The 20,133-nt window shown below is 51.5% G+C and overlaps 4 protein-coding genes across 4 annotated transcripts; 2 read left to right on the top strand and 2 right to left on the bottom strand.

The window, feature by feature from the left end:
• Positions 1–68: 68 nt before the first annotated feature.
• On the top strand, positions 69–3,304 carry V2A60_006800 (uncharacterized protein; the record flags this gene model as incomplete). Its single annotated transcript, XM_083258091.1, has 2 exons — positions 69–3,223; positions 3,280–3,304. The coding sequence occupies 2 exons, from the start codon at positions 69–71 to the stop codon at positions 3,302–3,304; spliced, it is 3,180 nt and encodes a 1,059-aa protein (XP_083114217.1).
• A 273-nt stretch (positions 3,305–3,577) lies between these two features.
• V2A60_006799 (bifunctional ATP-dependent DNA helicase/ssDNA endodeoxyribonuclease DNA2) lies at positions 3,578–8,495 on the bottom strand (the record flags this gene model as incomplete). Its single annotated transcript, XM_083258090.1, has 5 exons — positions 3,578–6,364; positions 6,414–6,908; positions 6,956–7,051; positions 7,103–8,392; positions 8,451–8,495. 5 exons carry the CDS (start codon positions 8,493–8,495, stop codon positions 3,578–3,580), a joined length of 4,713 nt encoding a protein of 1,570 aa, XP_083114216.1.
• Positions 8,496–9,411: 916 nt separating this feature from the next.
• Positions 9,412–11,472, bottom strand: V2A60_006798 (uncharacterized protein; the record flags this gene model as incomplete). Its single annotated transcript, XM_083258089.1, has 3 exons — positions 9,412–9,798; positions 9,850–10,947; positions 11,005–11,472. 3 exons carry the CDS (start codon positions 11,470–11,472, stop codon positions 9,412–9,414), a joined length of 1,953 nt encoding a protein of 650 aa, XP_083114215.1.
• Positions 11,473–13,026: 1,554 nt separating this feature from the next.
• V2A60_006797 (sterol methyltransferase) lies at positions 13,027–14,371 on the top strand (the record flags this gene model as incomplete). The annotated part of the gene is made up of 4 exons (XM_083258088.1): positions 13,027–13,233; positions 13,339–13,373; positions 13,422–13,743; positions 13,799–14,371. 4 exons carry the CDS (start codon positions 13,027–13,029, stop codon positions 14,369–14,371), a joined length of 1,137 nt encoding a protein of 378 aa, XP_083114214.1.
• Positions 14,372–20,133: the final 5,762 nt, after the last annotated feature.

Genomic DNA, 20,133 nt, shown 5'->3' with positions numbered 1-20,133 from the left:
ACTATGAGTTACGTACATGAATTCTAGACCCATTCCCTTTGCCAGGCCAGGGGCGCAGTCCTTCTAGAATGAGCAGAAAGGTATCACATTGTCAAGATGGTATTGGAGAGCAGCTGGCTGAGCGTGACCATAACACGACCTCACCAAGCCCGCTCGACCGTGCGAACCCATCGGGCTCAGAGGAGCACAACAGCTTGCGAGAATGCCCACCGGCATCACCAGTAATCCCTAAAAGGCCGGGATTTCGCGGCGGCACACCTGGTCTTGGAACTCGAACAAGCTCCACCACCAGTCTTCTCAGGCTGAACAATCTGCTGCCCGGCCAGGAGGACCATGGTGCAAATACATATGGCGTCGGCGAGGTACGCGACGGGTTCTTTGACGCCGTCTTCCTCAAAGCACCGCGTCTACCTTCAAAGGATGGACTTGATGCACTGAAAGCTACTTTGCCCGCGGCTTTCGATCGGCACAATCCTCTTACGATCAAGCATTTCCTACCGACTCAGTGGCGCGAGCTGAAAACTGTCGTTCGACATGTCTCTACTACAAACACAGGCATCACCTTGATCAAAGCATTTTTGGCATATTTCATTGCATATGTGCTCTGCCTTGTGCCCGTAATTCGTCACTGGCTAGGCCCCCAATACTACATCATGGTAGTATCCGTCATTCTCAACCATCCTGCGCGAACCGTCGGTGCTCAAGTTGACGGCTGCCTATTTACAATCTTGGGTACTGCGTTTGGGATAGCGTGGGGTGTCATTGCGTTGCTCTTATCAACTTCGACACTTGCAGCTAGAGCCGGGTACGGCGGAATTCTGGCACTGTTTCTCGTAGTGTTCGTCTCTGGCATTGCGTGGGTTCGCGCATTCTTTATCAGATTTTACCAGGCAGTCCTGACCGCCGGAATTGCTATAATTTATACAACGCTCTCGGAAACGCACAGCACTACAATACCGTGGCCAAAGTTACGAGACTACGCACTGTCCTTTCTGCTCGGCCAAGCAATCACACTGACAATCAACGTTCTGATTTATCCCGATGCAGGCGCGCGGCCACTTGCAGTGACATTACACCGCTCGCTTGAGCTTGTGCAGAAAGCATTGAAGAATCCCCACGCGAGAGATACAAGACTTCGGAGACAGCTGTCAAAGAGTTTCGTCGACTTATCAGAAGCATACCGCGACATGGTCATTGATAGCACCATAACGCGTTTCCGGCCAGAAGATGTACTTGAGCTCCGAAACCTGATGCAGGCTGTGTTTCGGGCGCTCTTGTCAATGGACACTGAATCAACTCTCCTGGTCAGACCCGAAAATGACAGGGCCGTCAACGCGGAGAAGAATCAGAAAGACGGCGACAACGGCGATGACGGACATGTGAGAGATGTGATGGGAGCTCTAGCGACACCTACAAGGGCTCTCATTGTCTGTATGCGCGAGGCCGTCCTGAGATGTGACGCCGCGCTGATGGACATTTCGGGCCACAGGAAATCCATTGGGCCGCCCACAGACGTCTCATCTGACACTGCAGACTCGAGACACCGCCTCAAACAGACTTTGATAGATTTCGATGTAGTCGAATCTTCACTCTTACAGTCAGGGAGTCTTCCCGACTCCGCGGTCTACGACTCTGAAGTAGTGCAGCTATTTGTCTTTGCTCGACACGTGCACGAGGCCGCTATCACTGTGCAAAATCTTCTCAGCCACGTGAGTGAGATGAAGGATGTGTCTGAGCGGGCGCATATCAGATTCCCATCCTACCCTCTATCAAAAGCCGTTTATAGAACCAATGCCCAAATCCGGCACGACAGGGGCGGAGTGGTCGCAGGCTCGTACGAGGTCACCTTTGGCGATATTGCGCGGCTGTTGGATACCATCAAGTCTCGAGCGCACAAGCCCGCAGGACGTGCGGAGAGCGATACGGGCGACGCTCAATTGAAGCCGGAGACGTCCAACACCTCGGGAGTTCGAACCGTCACGGGTGACGGGAAGGCAAGGAGCAAGGTGAGGTATCGAGTTTGGCGCGGCCTCTATCAGCTACAAGGACTGGAAAGCAAATACGCACTCAAGGCGTGCTTGGTGATTTCCCTCCTCTCCGTGCCGTCGTATCTCGACCAGAGCAAATGGTGGTGGGATCGGTACGAGGCGTGGTGGGCCGTCGCTATGAGCTGGGTCGTGATGCATCCCCGCGTCGGCGGCAACCTCCAGGACCTAGTCAACCGGTCGTGCCTCGCCGTCCTCGGCGCCGTATGGGCCGGCGCCGGCTACGCCGCGGGCAACGGAAACCCGTACGTCATGGGCGCGTTCGCCGCCGTCTACATGCTCCCCATGCTGTACCGCTACACGCTGAGCTCCCACCCGCGGTCCGGCCTGGTCGGCAGCCTGGCGTTCACGGTCGTGTCGCTCGGCCTGCTCGACCCCTCCCGGGAGACTGCCACCACCACACCCGCCGCCGTCTTCACCGCCTGCCAGGGCGTCACCTTCTTCGTCGGCACGGCGGCGCCCATTCTCGTCAACTGGGTGCTGTGGCCGTTCGTCGCGCGCCACGAGCTGCGCGCCGCGCTCTCCTCGATGCTCTTCTTCATGAGCGTCACGTACCGCAGCGTCGCGGCCACGTACGTCTACTTTGAGGCGGGCGGCGCGCCGACCGCCGCCGACGTCCGGCGCTCCGAGCTCCTCGAGGGCCGCCTCCGCGAGGGCTTCGTCCGCATCCGGCAGCTGCTCGTGCTGACGCGGCACGAGCCGCGGCTGCGCGGCCGCTTCGACCCGCTGCCCTGGTCCGCGCTCACCGAGGCCTGCGAGCGCTTCTTCGAGCACCTCATCGCCGTCCGCCAGGCCGCGCTGCGCTACGACACGGGCTGCGTCCGCGACAGCCCCGCCGCCGCCGAGGCGCTGCTGCCGCACCGCCGCGACGCCGTCGCCACCGTCCTCGCCAACCTGTACGTCCTGGCCGGCGCGCTGCGCGCCCGCCGCAGGGTGCCGCGCTACCTCCCCAGCGCCGCCGCCACCCGCAAGGCCCTGCTGGTCCGCTCCGACGCCGTCGAGGCCGACATCATGGCGCGGGAGGCAACTGCGGCGGCGGCGGCGACGCTGCACCAGGTCGACACCCACCGCAAGTGGAGCGACATTTATCGCTTCTCTTACAACCAGAGCCTGACGGGCTGCATCGTGCAGCTGGAGGAGATGGAAAAGTACACGAAGCTCATCGTAGGTGAGCAAGGGTAAGCATCGTCTATACGATTGCGAAAGGCAAGGCAGGCTGCTGACAGTGACACAGATTCGATGACCAATTCAGCATGTAGTAATGCATCACACAAGAGCATGTCAGAAGCGATTCGAAGCAAGGTCGTTGCCTGATCCACTGCAACGTATAAACTATCAAGTTTGCTATTCCAATCAATGCCTCGGGAAAGCAAGATATATATGCCCAAAATTGAATACTCCAATACAGGTGTTGATCCTCACCCACTTCATGCAAGAAAAAACAACAACAGCGTTATATCCCTAAAAAAAAGTGCACAACGTAGAGAAAACTCCATGAGTAAAAGAAACCCGAAAATACCGTAATCTATGCTTCAATACGCCCCATTCGTCATTTCATTGAGGATGTCCCTCGTTATCAGTTTATCTTTGAGCAGCGCCCTCCCGCCAATGCGCGCCTTTTTGGGCGATGGCCGCTGGTTCTCTTTTCCGGGCGCAGCCGTCACTGGCTTCTTGGCCCCTAGAGATTTCTTCTTGTGGCTTTGCGGCGACACAGCTTGCGTACCGCCGATGCTAGTCGTCTGGGTGCCAATTTCTTCAAAGTAATGGCTGTCGAGAGCATCGGTAGGCAGGTTGTAGATCCAGTCGCGCTGCTCCATCAGCGCAACGAAACGACTGAGCATATTCTCCTTATTGTTGACATTGCTACCGCTCAAAGTGGTCTTGCTTCCAATAACAAGTAGCTTAGTTTTGGCGCGGGTAAAAGCAACATTGATTCGTCTCCAGTCGCGGAGTAAATCGCCAATGTTACATGCATCGTTGCTACGCACCAGGCTCAGTACGATGACCTCTTTATCTCGGCCTTGAAATCGATCAGTCGTATGCATTTCCACACCAGGGTAAGCCTTCAATTTGTCTTTCAACAGGAACAGCTGCGACCTGTAGTGTGTCATGACACCGACTTCACTCGCGGGAATGCCAACAGTTAGGAGACTCTCAACCAATTGTGAAACGATGCGAATTTCCGCCGAGTTGACAATACGTTTCCCATGGGCTTCTTCGCGAGCCATGGGTTGAATAGTATCCGTGTTCACGAAACGAACGCGAGCCTCACTTTCTAAAAGGTCATATAACCAGCATCGGGAAGGCGCGGGACCCTTGCAGAATGATCGAGGAGTCCCAGGCAGAAGCAAGGTCGCAGCGCTGTGGTGTCGTTGCGCGAGGGCTCTCATGTTTGGCACATGAAGCTTCTTCTCTCTCAACTGTTCTGTGCCACAAACCAGTTTGCCATCGTAGATCAATGTATTGCTGAGAGTCATAATGTCTTCACACATCCGATATTGATGTGCTAGATTGACAACCGAATCAGGATGACTGTCTGACAACAGCTTGAACAAGCTCACGTCAAGACCGCCCTGGCGCGCTGCTTCATTTTTGACGACCGGCGGCAGCTGGTTGTGGTCTCCAACAAGAACAAATGTTTTGGCCATACGGATTGGTCCTGCACAGATGGGAAGAGTAATTTGAGAAGCTTCGTCGACAATGCAGTAGTCAAACGCGCGCTCCTGGAAGACAGGATGATTGATGCCTAGACAAGTTGTTGCGACAACAGGTGTACCATGCCATGCTTGCTTGATTTCCTCAAAAGTCTTCATGGGCTGGCCCGCTAGAGTGGCAAATCCTTGCACGTCAGGATGGATCTTGGCTGGTGCTCCTAGACGCAGGATTTTTATCTTGTCAGATTTGAGCTTCAACAAAATGTTGTCAACGGCAGTGTGGGTGTGTGATGTGAGGAGGACACTCTTGCCCTGAGAAGTGAGAGCTCGAATAATATGTGCAATAGTTGTGGTCTTGCCTGTTCCTGGCATACCCAAGACCAAGGCGTAGTCCTGGGCACTCATGACCTTTTCAATTGCCTTCTTCTGGTCAACGTTCAGGCTTTCTTGCTCAGAGATGGTGTACTGTGTCGGAATGTATTTAAAACGAGGTGCTTCGAGGTCGACAATAAGCTCTCGGATGCGTTTTGTTTCAGGAAACTGATTGCTCATGATTTGCACGATGTTATTCCTTACAGTTGCCATCCCGTTGCTGAATTCGTCTTGGTCAAGGCGATATCGGATCGGAGCTTCTTTGATTCGACCTTGACTCTGCTCAGCTGAAGCGCCCTCTGGGGCGACTTCCATGATGCTGGCAAATACTTGATTATCGAGTTCATCGAAACCAGGCTGACGAATCCGACTGTTGTGGAGTCTCCTGTCAACGGCGACGCTGATTCTTTGCTTGCGTGATGCCGTGACGTAGCCAATGGCCAGAGCGAAATGGCCCTCCTCATCAGACACCACAATCGGCTCGCCGACACCAATTTCTGATTCTAGAAAAGAGAAACCAGGCTGAGGGTTCCTTTTGATGAACGTGTAGTGGAAACGATTGATGCGTGGTGTGTCAGAGTCCACTGAAGCTGACCCTTCTTCGATAATGACATCAGCAAAACATCGCGATTTCTTCTCTCGCTCATTGCTTGTCATTGTCCATAGCTCTCGCTTCGTCTTTTGGCTCTCTTTCTCCTCCATGGTAAGTAGATTCTCCCACTTGACAAAAAAGTCCTGATGCCGTGGGGTGAGATGCTTAACAAGCTCATCAAACTTTTCGTCCATTCCGCTGGAGTCGCCGTCACCATTATCTGCCAGACGATGATATATAAAGCAGGATGGCTTTGCGTAGCACCGGCCGCACATATGCTTGCTTTTGAGCATTGGTGGCAGCTGAACACTGCGTTCGCGAATGTAACAAGCAAGCTGGTTTCTTTGCATAATCATGTGACGGAGCTCATGTCGGACAGCGGGTATTCTCATCGTCTTTGAAGTCTCCATGTAGTAAAGAACACCATAGGCAATATCGATATCATAGCGGTCAGAAAGTAACAAGGTATAGAGAGCGGTCTGCGCCATGTGGCTGCTGCTAGCATTCCGACCCGTCTTGACCTCAAATGGGACCGTTAGTGTTCGTGAATGCTTGCCATCAGTCATGTTCACTTCAACAGTTGCGTCAATGTTGCCTTTCAGGCCGTACATTGGCGACCAGACATGCTCCTCGACGTCGAGTAATTTCGTGACAGCCATTGTGGCCTTTTTGCCGTTTCGGTCCTCCACAACGGCATCATTCTACTACATGTTAGCAGAAGAAATTTATTGGTCGCACAAACACGCTTACATTGGGTTGCGAAGAAACAAACGACTTGGCCCAGTAGCTCAGTTCCATCATTTTGGACTGTAGGTGCTCGCGCGCACTAGGGAGGCCGACCTTGATAGTGTACAGTTCTTCAACATGCTTCTCCGTGATTTTCTCAATTAACTGAGCAAGGAAAGGAAGATCCCATCTATTCGCAAGTAAAGCGTCTTGAAAGATTTCGTGAAGCATCGTTCCGTATACCAGGGGTGCAGATGCCTCACTAGTTGCTTTGACGCGATCCTGCAGAACGGCACGTCGCATGCAACCGAACGAGTCGGCAACCACGGTAGCAGAGACGAGCTGATCGGGGTGAAGAATGAGTAAATTTTGGGCGTCATCCACAATGCATTGCCCTTTGAGAGAGAACTTGCCAATGACATGTACGTAGGATTTAGCGTGCGCAGGCGTGTCGTACCAGGCGCCACGAAGATGAACTTGCCGTGTAATTTTGGAGTTGTCTGCCATAATCAAAAGTATCTACCATCGTTAGCGGCAATACTCGACGCATGCATGGCAATATTTACCTTCTCGGGTCGGGTAATGTTGTACTGGTCGATGTATTCTCCATCGAGTACGTTGGTAATTAAATATCGTTGTATAGTCTTGCCCTTCTTGACAGGCTACTCTTCCACTTAGTGCTATGCGAGATTAAGGGGACGTGCTGTACTTACGCCAGCATCAGATTTGGCTTGCTGGAGTGATTGCGTTGCCGCTAGCTCAACAGCCTCAAAATCTATATCGTCTGCAAAATCATCGTCGAATTCGTCGTCGAGATCTGCTAGCGCTGGTTTTTGAGTGGTAGCCTCGCGCTTGGGTCGATGAGATTTCGTCATGGGTTTTTGAGATAGCCGGATCAGCTCTTCATTATCGAACAACTCATCATCCATATCGTCAAAGTCATCCGATACTGGGTTCGCCGGAATCGCAGTGGCCGGTTTGCCCACTCTAGGCTTGATGGGAGTTTCTTGGGTTGCGGGGGCGGTAGTAGTGTTTAATTCGAGCTCCATGAGTGCATCATCATCAAACTCATCATCACCATAATCTGAAGAACCTGCGGGAGCTTCTTTACCATTTGCTTTGCAAGGGATATACGTGGACGTTGCCCCTGCTGACAACTGGTGTCTCTTCTTAGGTGAGGGCGATTCGACGGGATGACTGGCATCATCAGATCCATGCTCCTGCATACTGCTTGTGACTGTGCTCAGAAGTGCAGACACAAGGGACGATTTGGATGCTGCTTCAAGATCCCGTTGGCCTTTGCCCAGCTGGCTTGATTTGGACTTTTCGAGCTTTCTTCGCTTGGGCCAGTTTAGTCCACAGCTGACAGCACGACGCATGTTGATGCTTCCTGATTGAGAGGCGAGCTGCTTATTTGGTTGCGGAGAGGAAGAGACCATGAGCTGCGCGAGCGCTGGATGGGCAATCGGAGTCTTTTGACTGGCAGGGCTGGCCAGGGAGAACCTGTCCCATAGCTCCAGAGTCGGGTCGGGATGCGGGGAGCGCAAGGCTTTCGTCAACCTCTTGATGTTGACGGCAGGAGCAGTCTGCTTTTCGGCAGCCGGGGATGAGGTCGGAGACGAACTTCTCGCTCGTTTCTTGCCCTTGCGGCCGAGCATTGGCGACAAGCCAGAACCATAGCTGCCACTTTGCTTGTTGTCCCAGAGAATGCGGTCATTGGGAGACGCGTCCTTGTCAGTGTCTTCTGCATTGGCTAGTGGCTCCAAATCGCGCCAGTTCAATCTCGTCACAGGTGTTGCCAGGTCCGCCAGGTCGGGTCTGGATTGAGGCTGGTCGGCACCATCGCCAGGTTGCAGTAAGTCGTCGTCGGCCTGAGCCTCGTATCGAAACTTGCTGAGTTTTGTTTTCGTGGCTTCCGAGGCGGGAATCGGCGGTTTAGGCTTCGGAGTATGGTATCCATTCGGGTGGCTATGTGATCTTTGCCATGGGGACCGATTATACTGCTGAGCATCACGGTCAGAAGGAGTGGAGGCGAGCGGCGTTGGAGAGACCTGGACTTGCCTTCGCTATTCCTCGACTGTCGGAATATGATTTTTGAAGCGGCATGGTTATTGCCAATCATGATCGTGCACCGAGAGAGGATGTTTGGCCAGATTCAAGTCAATATATGGATAGATGCCATGACAAGACTTAATTGATCAAGCTAGCTGGCGTAGGTGGAAACAAAGTAGGACGCGTTGAGGTGGCCTGCAGCGCGACTCGCCCAGCAACCACGACGCGCACCCCACATGCTCTATAAGTAAATTGTCTGGGGTTTGTAAATTTAAACACGAAATAGTGTATTGGGCCAGAAACCTAAAATCTGGTTTGAGACATGTATTGTTTTTTTTCTAAAGGATTTAATGCCAAGTTCCAAGAGGCTGTTAAAAATAGGCAAACACGTCTAAATGTGCCTTGCTCCTGTATACTGCGTGCGACCACTCACCAAGTAGATGTTGCTACCTCACCAAATCAGTTTCTTTAGAGGTGGTACCATACAATGCTAAGTAGAATAGAAAGCGATAAAAGGTTTTCAGCGCCTCTTTTTCCTTCATCCCTGTTGTATTCTTCATTTTATCGTTTGAACTAGGTATTGCGTAGTGTAACCACACCTCCAAGAGAGTCGCCTTGGTCGAACCCCAGTTGGCTTTAGCTGAGACGTAAAGACGCACCGAGACCGCCCGTTCAGTCTAAAATGGTGCTTACATACCATCGAGGGAAAGTGTGTATAAATCTGAAGGACCGGACATGTCGAACTGAGCTGATACTGCTTGTCTACCCTGTCAAGAAACCAGTGAAGGATTTACTTCAATGAGACAAATGCACCTACCGTGCGTCTGCAATGTTCCGCCATTTGTCCATGATTAACTTGAATTCACACTCGTGGCCTATTCTGGAATACTTCTTACACGACTGCTTCGAAGTCCAAGACCGTTCCGCCACTGTGAGAATACGTTGAATCCCCGACTAGAATGACCCAGCATTACTCCTCCTGAGCCTGTCCCGTGAAAGCTGATAATCGCCGCGAAACTTCCTCCCACGATTCGGATCCAGACACCAAGTTCTTGACCGCTTCAACAATTTCATCCTCGGATCCCCGGACCTGCAATGTAGAATCACGCTCCCTCAGCGTGATGGAGCCATCCTTGACTGTGTCAAAATCGACGGTGATGCCTAGCGGTGTACCAAGCTCGTCGTTCCTGGAATATCGTTTACCGATGGAAACACTGGAAGCATCCACGGTACTGGTAATTCCCATGGAGCGGAATCGACCAGCAAGGGACTTGATCACGGGCTTGAAGCTTTGATGGTTAGACAGTGGCACTATGAGCACCTTTGTTGGGGCTGTGAGAATCGGCAGTGACAGGACCTTGAGCTAGTTAGTGATGTAGGCGGGAATGGAGTGGCCAACTGGACAAACCTCTCTCGCAGTATCTTGGGGTCGATACCAATACACGTGCTCGAGGATGCAATAGAGAATCCGACCGATTCCGAATGACGGCTCGATCACGTTTGGCGTATATTCACGTGTGTTTTCAATGCGGGTGATTTTCTCAATGGAGCAAATCTCCGCCGACAGCTCTACGACTATCTTCCCGTCAGAGAGCGGCTCCCCAGTAAGGACGTGAATTACTCCCGTCTTGGCCATTTGAGCGGCCAGCGTCTCCAACGTCTCCTGATCGAGTGCTTGGACAGCAGCCTCGATCTTTTTGGCATCCTTTTTGAAACGAGGGCCCAGAAGCCTTTTTTCCAGCGAAGCTCTCCACAATGTTATTTCGCGTGGCTCCGAAAGATTTTCCTTGACCGTGAGTGGCGTGCCCGTCTCCTTGGAATGCACAGTCAAGTCGTAAGCGCTCCGATCCGCGCAGCCGACGCACTCTATCCATCCGTAGCTAGTGAGCAGTTCCGCATCCCAGCAGTCGCAGGCGTAGTGGGCCATTTCGTTATCCATGTGCTGCCTGAAGCGTACTTTTTCGGGATCCGCGCCCAGTTTGATGAGGAAGAGGTAGATGCGTGCGAGGAAGTAGCCGAGTGTCTCGTTGTCAACGAGCTTGCGCCTCACAGCACCACCAATCGAGGCAGTCTCTATCGTAGTTTTTCCAGACATCTGCGTCTCCTTGCTCAGAAACGGCAATCGGATTTCCTGAACCTCCGGAAAGCGCTCGTGGGATTTGTCGCCATCTGGGTCAACAAAGTGCTCAACCTCAGCCATGAGGAACTCTCGCACCCGGAGCAGGCCAGACCGAGGCGAAATCTCGTTGCGATACGATTTTCCGATACAGGCCGATGCGAAAGGCATAGAGCCCTGGCAGTATTCGAGTAGTTTGCGGAAATTCAGAAACTGTCCCTGGGCTGTCTCAGGTCTGAAGAAGACGGGTGCAGCCGAGCTGGGGCCGATGGACGACTTGAACATCAAGTTGAATGCCGTTGGCTCTTCGACGGCTCCGTTTCCGTCGGGGTTTCTGATATCAAGCTCCTTAATAAATTTTCCAAGTTCAGGTCCGTCATAATTGTCAATCTAGTATCGTAATATTAATATCCTGACCGTTGTACATGGGTACTGAAACCCCTTTACCTTGGCTAAAATCTCTTTGTATTGGTGAATGGTCGATTCATCAAGTTGCAGAGTGTTGCTCTTTGGATCAGACGAAACCTTTTCACTGTTGGCAATGCGGGTCTGCAGCACAGTTTCGATGAGATGATCAGCTCGGAGGAATTCGCCCTTGACGGGATCTCTACACATCCAATCGGCGAATCGGTCGACGTGTCCGCTGGTCTTTAGTACAGCCTCCGGTGTAATGGCCGTGCAGTCGAGCTCCAGCATATTCTCTTCAATGACAAAGTGCCTCCGCCACTCGTTGACGATGTTGGTCAGGAGCGCACATCCTGGGGGTCCATAGTCGAAAAGACCACGATTGTCGCCCTTGTAGTTGGGTGCGGTTCGATAAATTTCGAATGCTTCGGTGAAGAAGAAGCGCCGTTTGAGTAGAGACTCGAATTGGACGCGGCTAAACTCTTGCCTGGAAAGAGTAGTTGTTGGCATTGCGAAGAAACTTGAGCATTTACGAAGTTTGCAATGCTGAAAGGGTATTTAAAAGTTTGTGAATGCTTGGTGCGACTGCTTGCTTGGTGTGACTGTTTGGTGTGACTGTTTGGTGTGACTCCTTCTTGATGTGACTTGGCCGCTCCGCCTCCGGTGTCGCGGGAGGTAGTGATCCCGGTTTCCCTTCGTAATTCTGCGTTGATAGTATTCTGGGCATCTAAACATCTCTCTTGATTTTGAAACACGTATTTGAATCAAATGTAAGGCGCGCCACCGTAAAATAAATTCTTCCAGTCCGTTTAATTGCTAGTTGTACAGTACATCCGAGAGTCGTTCCACGAGCAGTAGCATTGTAGTTGGTTTAGCGGCTGGTATTAGCTGGAACCTTTCGTGAGGCACACGGCCCTTACCAGGCCTGGCAGCAATTCTATCATCAGTAGGGCGATGGCAGTAGGTAATACCTCGGGAGCATATGCAGAAAAAGTACTATAATAATGATCTCCTTCGCTGTTAGTATGATAATCTGTGAGGTGATGTCGAGAAAACCCGCGCCGAGAAGCCTAGCCGGCCAGAGGGGATAAGAAGCACCAAAACAATTCCCTTTGGAAATAATTGAGCAGAAAGATGGAGAATTTACTGTCACTTTCCATGGAGAATGCGTTGAGCGTCAGCTTCTCGAGTTCCTCTGGTCGATTTACTTGGCGGCGACGAGACAGGCTCTTTGGCTTCCTCCCCCTGCGTCAGGCCGACGCACCGCGATGCAACACTTGACACGTCGTCGTTGATGAAGAAACTCTAAACAACATTGTGCGAGGGGTAGCTGATCCTTGTCAGTAATTTCTCAGGGCACCATTTTATATCAGTAGCAGTATTTGTTAAGCGAAGAGGCGCAAAACCGTACTCGTACTACTAAGAAGGAGAGATCTAAGACACAGTTCTTTGTCTAGGAGTTGTGGTTCGTCACACCTTGAATACTCAAACAAACCAATCAGCATGAATCAGGCTGAAGCGCTTGGAACAGCGAGTCAAACAAGGAAATCCTAGTCAAAATAACAGTCTGTGGCAAGCCGCCGCACAGATTTGATGCTATGACAAAGTATTCGTATTCGCATTCGCAGCAATGCATTCGAGTGGAGGACCAACGGGCTGAGCCAAAGATCATTCCCGCAAACTCCACTCAATTATCGTATTCCACACTTCTATTTGATCAACTACAGAGTGATGTGGCTGATTTTACAAATGTTTATTCGCCCGCTAAGTAAAGACAGATTCTGTCTCGAATAATTATGTGGGTACCAAGCCGAGAGGTCCGGGAAACCAGATTACTGGCTGGAATATGGCGGACTGATGCGCATTTGACGACATCAATGTACCCCTTGAAAGCCATTTGGGTATCCAATAATGGGTAGAGCACTGAGTAGCACAGCCTGATGGAATGGACAGAAAGGGGCTCGTGATCCTCTTGGGACGCCAAGATTAAAAAACAGCGCTTTCCGCACTCCTCTCTCTTCATTTGCATCAGTTTCCATCAACTTCTCAACACAGCCGCTGACCATGTCCACTATCAACAACCTCGAACGTGAAGACCACAGCCGTGATGCAGCCTTCACCAAGGCCATGCATGGAAGCTCGGCTGATGCCAAGGGCGGCATTTCTGCCATGTTCTCCAAGGGCGGGGAAGCGAAGCAGCTGGCCGTCAACGAGTACTTCAAGCACTGGGATAACAAGACGGCCGTCAACGAGACCGCCGAACAGCGAGCAGTACGTCTTATCAACAACGAATCTTGACTTGGCGAAAGAGAATTATTCCGAGCTTGCTGCGATGCTGCTGGTCAAGGATGAAGAAGTATACTGACCGCAATGTAGGAACGAACCGCCGAGTATGCAACTCTGACAAGACAGTAAGTTTCTTATCCACTCCAACAATGAAAATCCATCTAACTGTCCAGTTACTATAACCTTGCGACCGACCTTTACGAGTATGGCTGGGGCCAATCTTTCCACTTCTGTCGCTTTGCCTATGGGGAAGCATTCCGCCAAGCCATTGCTCGCCATGAGCATTACCTAGCTCACAGTATCAACATACAAAAAGGAATGAAGGTTCTAGATGTTGGCTGTGGCGTCGGCGGCCCTGCACTCGAGATTGCCAAGTTTACAGGGGCAAACATTACTGGCCTGAACAACAATGACTATCAAATCCAGCGCGGCACGCGCTACGCTGCCAGGCAAGGCCTCGCGAATCAGGTCAACTTCGTCAAGGGCGACTTCATGGTAAGAAAAAACTACATTCCCCCTTTTGTGACCAAAACTGACAAGTCCTTTGCAGCAAATGTCGTTTCCGGATAACACATTTGACGCCGTCTATGCCATCGAAGCAACTGTGCATGCCCCTAGTCTTGAGGGCATCTATAGCGAAATCTTCCGCGTCCTCAAGCCTGGTGGCACTTTTGGCGTATACGAATGGCTGATGACGGATGAATACGACAACGATAACCTCAGACATCGTGAGATCCGCCTAGGAATCGAACAGGGTGACGGAATTTCCAACATGTGCAAAGTCTCCGAAGCGCTAGACGCCATGAAGGCGGCCGGCTTCGAGCTGCTACGGCACGAGGACTTGTCACGGTACCCCGATTACTCTCCCTGGTACTGGCCTCTGTCTGGCGAGCTCAAGTACATCCAGTCGGTGGGCGACATCTTCACAATCGTGCGCATGACCAGCTGGGGACGCACCATCGCCCACAACCTGGCCGGGCTTATGGAGACCCTGCGGCTCGCGCCGGCGGGGACCAAGAAGACGGCCGACAGTCTCGCCCACGCTGCCGACTGCCTGGTGGCTGGCGCGCGCGAGAACTTGTTTACCCCCATGTACCTGATGGTTGGCCGGAAACCCGAGTAGTGGCAACGCGGCCCCAGCCAACGAAAAGAAGACACGCAAAAGATATTGGGCTGCGAGCGGACATATATCGCGACTCAGCAAATGCGAGTTGACGAGCGGGGGAAAAAGCAATGTCGAGATGACAATATCTCATTGTTTGCATTACGATCTTTACAGCAGAGTGACTCCTAATATAATGTTTTCTCCAGTCTCCTATACTTATCATCACAAAGCGTGAGCAACGCTCCTCATTTTGCGTTTAGCCGTCTTCAGGCTGTTTCTTGCTCAGAAACCTCCTCAACCTGAATCGGAGCAGACGAAATGCTCGCGCATCACATATGCAAGGACTCTTTTCCGTAGACCAAACAGTTGGATCTTTGTCAAATAATTTGGCAATGTCCCTAATGCTGCGTCTAGTAGTAGATTATTTGATCAGACACTGCGTACCGGGGGTTAGGCCCTTCGTGTCAAGTCCTTTTGGAGCAGCTAGTGTGTGCCTTGAGCTTCGGCGATCCAGGCTCATTTAATTCCGTGTCAGTAGTTATATGCATTTTGTTTTGCGCGGACTTTCAATGCTTCCGAGACTTTGGAGTGAAACTGAGCATATCGAGATTGGTACCCAACGTCGCAAGTTAGCCTCGACCAACCCGTTCGATATTCCGCGGCGCGCCATGCCCTGATAATTGCCAGGGAGTCAGTCTTGCAAGCTTGCGTACTCGGTCGGGCTGGCTGTCATGACGCAAATATGATGTGTTCGCACGTTTCCACCTCGTGCCTTGCATCTCCCTATCCTGTTGCGCTCAAAGAAGAGGTCGGCAGTTGGAATTCGCGGCTTCGTTTTGGAGCGCCGTATCAGCGAGCCGGCCCGCGTCAAATTTTCAATCGTCCGGGGAATGCAACCCAGTTGGACGCTCAGCCTCGAGTACAGGAACGCTCTCCCATGGGCCAGAGCGTGTACGCTGTCTGCCCGGAGCTTCACTTTGGCGAATCAATCCTCGAGATGCTCTTTGTGCTCGCCACCCAGTTCGGCAACACAAGAGCGGAAATTTTCCGAGCTTGCGCGTATTACAACTACCACGAAGCTCGTCAATCGACTCCACCTTCTCCTACTACGCCAGGTCCATTGTGGTGTATCGAAACATGTTGGCGCTTTGGAGAGGCGGCCAGTACCCTGTCGACACTCGCGGGCCCGAAAATAGCTTTACCAGCCTTCGTCGTTGGGCCAGGCCGAACGGTTCACGATGGGGGCATGTAACTCTGGTCGCGGCCGAGGTACGCAACGCAACGTGCATACACTTGAGACAGAGATTACGGGCAAAATGCATCGCCGGTCGCAGTGATTATGTGGCTTCATCCAACATATACCGAATGCCCTTCTCTTTTGCCTCAGACTCGGCACTGGCATGATCCCGCAACGCGCCTGGCAAGATCAGCTCGCTCATGGAGAGTTGGCAGGCTAAGTAATGTCCCGGTCTGGGTGCCGATCGCATGTGTAAAGTTGAGCAAGGTTGGTCTATGAGACTCGGCCAGCTGAGGGGGGAGAGCAAGCCTCCTCAGAGCAATCCACAGCAGCGTAGTCATCCCACACTCATGCTCGCTCTTCTTCTCTTTGTAGCTTGTCCCTGGCTAATAATTCTGGTAATTTGAGCACAGGAAGCTGGATTTCGATGATTCGCTAGCCAGAGATTCTACCTCTGTTGCCAAGAAATGGAAATGGACGGATATTCGACATCTCGAGCCATCACATATCATACCACGCTGATGCCACGGGCCAGTGGGGGGACGAGATGCACAAGAAGTTCACTATTTGCCCCAGGATAGTAATGACCCAAGGACGGCAAACGTTACCGAACGTGATATCCCGGGGTCAAGCCCTCAGTCTCCCAATCTGCCCTTGGATACTTCAACATGCGTGTGCGCGTATTCTTGCGTCGTGTTGCGCGCACAATTACAAGCGTTGGCTGATAAGACACTTCTACTGAGCCAAACGGTACTTCTTCGAAGATGATTGCTCTCACGTTGTCTGCGCGCTCACTACATCTGCCCCGAGGCTGGAAATGATGGCTCGATGGCCCATATCAACTGTCTCTCGTTGGTCACGGCCAAATACAGCACTGTGATGCGCCGCAACATAAGAGATTCTTTGGAATCCGTCGCCTCAGACTGATGAAATTGTTTCTTTTGTGTCATCATTTATCCAGTTACTGAATTTGTCTTGAGGCGATCCGTCGGCGATCGTGAGCCTATTTGCAGGCTGCGACATGTCACCGAAAGCTGGCGACACAGACCACCAACACTTCCAGCCTAAAGAAGTAAGATAATCCTCATCAAAAATGACAAACCCGAAGTCTGAGGTCTAGCTGTGATTAATTGGGTACTCACTCCTACTTATAGCAGTTCCCCACCCCCCAAAAAAGTACTATTATGTCCTTCACCTGCAGCCTCACTTGCTTCAGCGAAGACGGCTGACACTGGCCCTAAAAGGAATTGTATCACGGAGTCGGCATTCTTCCATATCCTTACAATACCGACGAATTTGGATTCTAGCAATTTGCTATTTTTGAGCGTTCAAGGTTCGCCTCCTTGAGTATAAGAAAATATCCCCCCTAATATCGTCATTGAGGCCGGGGAATCGGTTCTAACATGATTCTTCCCCTCCCGCCTTCGGCTGTATCAACCGGCTCACTTTGATCGGCGAAAAATCGAGTCAGGGTAGAACCCACAGCTCAGACGGCGCTATCGATTTAAATTCCCCCATCATAGCTGATCCAGCCGGCAGAGCCCTTGGCTAGAGCAGCTAAGGCGGAGTCCGCCGCGGACAGTTGGCTCTGATCGGTGCGAGCATCATGGGCAAGGTGACGGATACGCACCGAATCACTCTTCTGGACACTTTGGTCTTGAAATAACAAACCTACTACATCACAATCAATCTTGCGTGTCGCCTGCCTGCTATTCAGCAGACATAGAGTGCCAGACGTTATGCTTTGTCCGTTTTGCTGTCCGCATCAGCTTTAATCAAGGAGCTGGGAGGGCCAAAGGAAGGCTACCTGCTGAACCGTGTATTGCCAAATACCTCATCACTTGGTTTGACACCCTCCTTTTGCCATCACGCAGCAACGCGATAATATCGAACTGATTGCGGGGTCATACCCCCCCCCCCCTCCTTCCCCAAATATGAGACAACATGGAGCTATCAGAGTTCTCTGAGCTGTACGGATCCTCCGAAAGGCCTAATTGTTTGGCCCCTTTTAATCTTATAGCCAAAGGAAGACCAGCAAAATATAGCTTCCCACCAGGGTGCCAGGATCCCCTGCCTGAAATGACGTGTCATTGAGTCTCCTGTAATATGCGCATTCAAATATGATGACAGCCTTACGCTGATCTTTCTTTTCAGACGCCTTCTCACGTATTCTTACCAGCACGGAGAATTTCCATGTCAAATGCTTGGACATGAAGCCACCTGACTACGGGAGCCCCAAGGCGATTTGCAATGCCTCCCGCGCCATGCGCGGACGCAGCGGCCAGAAGGCCAGCGCTGGAAAACACTGCAGGACCAAGCTGTCAACATCATTCTCTGGCAGCTTGTTCCCTAATATATACGATAACAGTTACTCATGATCTCACCACGTATAGCTTGAGTGTGCCGGGCGCTGCTGATGGCCGCAAAAGTATCCCGAGAACATCTCGTCGTGAGTAAGAGCCGCGCTAATGAGATCATGGTGTGCTGCTTCGATCTCAAACCACCTTCAATCCTCTTTCTGAAAGGATAGGGGTTACTATCATTCAGCCAAGACGGGATGACACGCCCTTGCCAGCACGGGTGTCCCCAGGTCGTCATTCAACCGCCCAACGTTTCCACCTGCAATGCTACTGATTGGATTGGTAGGCCAATTACAATTAATTCAATACGTTGCCAAACATTAGATAAGATTTCCCCGTGCCCAAGATCAAACCTGTACTGAGGCCGTGTAGGCTACATTTTCTCAACGGTTACCACATCAAGGGGGGCGAATTGAGACTGGGTCTAGAGGAGAGTATGAATTAGGGTAAACTTCGTCCTATTCATTGCTTTTCCTTTCTGTCAGACAAACGGCTGGAGTTTCCATGAGTTCGCCCCGCAATAATACTGAGTCATGTCTCTTTTGAGACTCGGGCGAGTTGTCAGCGTAACATCAGCAATATCCCCAACGGCGAGCGGTTCGCGAACCTTCAAAGTAGGCTTTCTGCCAACTTTTGGTATTCAGTTCACATTCAATGGTATATATTGATAGATTGATAGCTGTAATTACTTTTGTAACGTTCATCGTGTTTCACTCGAAGGGTCCTGAATTTCCATCTGCGGTCACGTCAGACCAGGCGACGGCTTTCGTCTCCAGAACGGCTGTGACCTACACTCACGATAAACTCAAACATTTCCGGAGAGAAAGTCTCCTATTTGACACGGTGGTTGCCACCAGCGGCGTCGGTATGCGAGACTGTGCCAGGCCGGCCAGTCCGGCACCCAAGTTGAAGTCACGAAGCCTCAAAGCTGTTGCGGCTGAAACTTGTCTCTCGAGAGAAGTGTTACACACCCATTTAAGAACACAATCAAAAGGTTAAATGGTACCTTGCCGACTACATTCTCGCCACATCGGCTTATCCGCTCGGTAACATTTGGCTTTGGTCACTGATCGGAGAAATTGCAATGCCGAGGAGCTTGACACGGCCAGACCGAAGAATCGGCCAACATGAACTCGTAGGCCAGGTGGGCTGCATGTCGGTAACGAATCTATGAGCCCTGAAGCTCCTCCTCGGTGTTTAGGCACCGCGAAACACAAGAGTTGTTGTAGAAATTCCCGTCCAAGAAATGTCGGTCATAAGCACGGACCGATTCGTTGTGTGGAAGAGAAGCAACGAGATGGATCTTTGTTTATTTGCAACCACCCAAAGAGATAGCACCTTGGAATCCACCTGATTTGAGCATTCACTACGTTTCCTTTGCATTCCGATAGAAGCTTGGATATCATTCCGAAGATAAATGAGGCAAGGGACTAGGCGGCGTTTTACCCAAGTGAGACACTGCTATCCACACATGGCATCAAAATCGAACCACCGCTGACTCTACGTTACCATCTTACGCACTTGGCAAAGCAATGATGCTTGGCAGTTGAAATACAAATACAGAAGCACACAAAGCCCATGGCAGTAGTGGAGATGGCCGATGCTACCCAGTTATAAGCCAGTGCCAAACACCTCACTGAGTCCACTACTTTCAAAGCATGCACTTTGACATGAGAAGAAGTCGGGACTTGCAAATTGAATATAAGAATACATCTTATGAGCAATGATATCTACAGCTCGCATAGAAATACCACGTGTGGTGGTCGCCGGCACCGTTGTACACGTAGCACGACGGGAACGGAGGCGGGAATAAGTACAATGCTGTTTTCGCATTGTGCGGCCACGGTGATCCGCAACAAGGCAAACTCCATCTGAGTTGTCTGACAAAGTACGGCAGTTCATAGGGCAAAGTCAAAAGGACTGCTGGTCTCTTCGATTTGCTGGCTCGACTTACGGGCAACACTGTGGGCCCGGATGCAACGGTTAATGATATGCACGCCTGCAGATGAATATCAGGACGTGGTTCGCAACATGACACCGCTAGCTATACCAGGCGCGAGGCTGAGTTGCCCCCCCACGTTCGCCTATACCTTTTGACACCCTTTGTGATTTCGAGTGAGACCTTGATGCCTTAGTGTACTGACGTGGCTCTCATTCACGGCATGCGCACCAGGTCAACCCCG

Source organism: Cordyceps javanica, chromosome 4 (genome assembly GCF_051103115.1).
Source record: "Cordyceps javanica chromosome 4, complete sequence".
Taxonomy (NCBI): Eukaryota; Fungi; Ascomycota; class Sordariomycetes; order Hypocreales; family Cordycipitaceae; genus Cordyceps; species Cordyceps javanica.
This window is presented reverse-complemented; position numbering and strand designations above follow the sequence as displayed.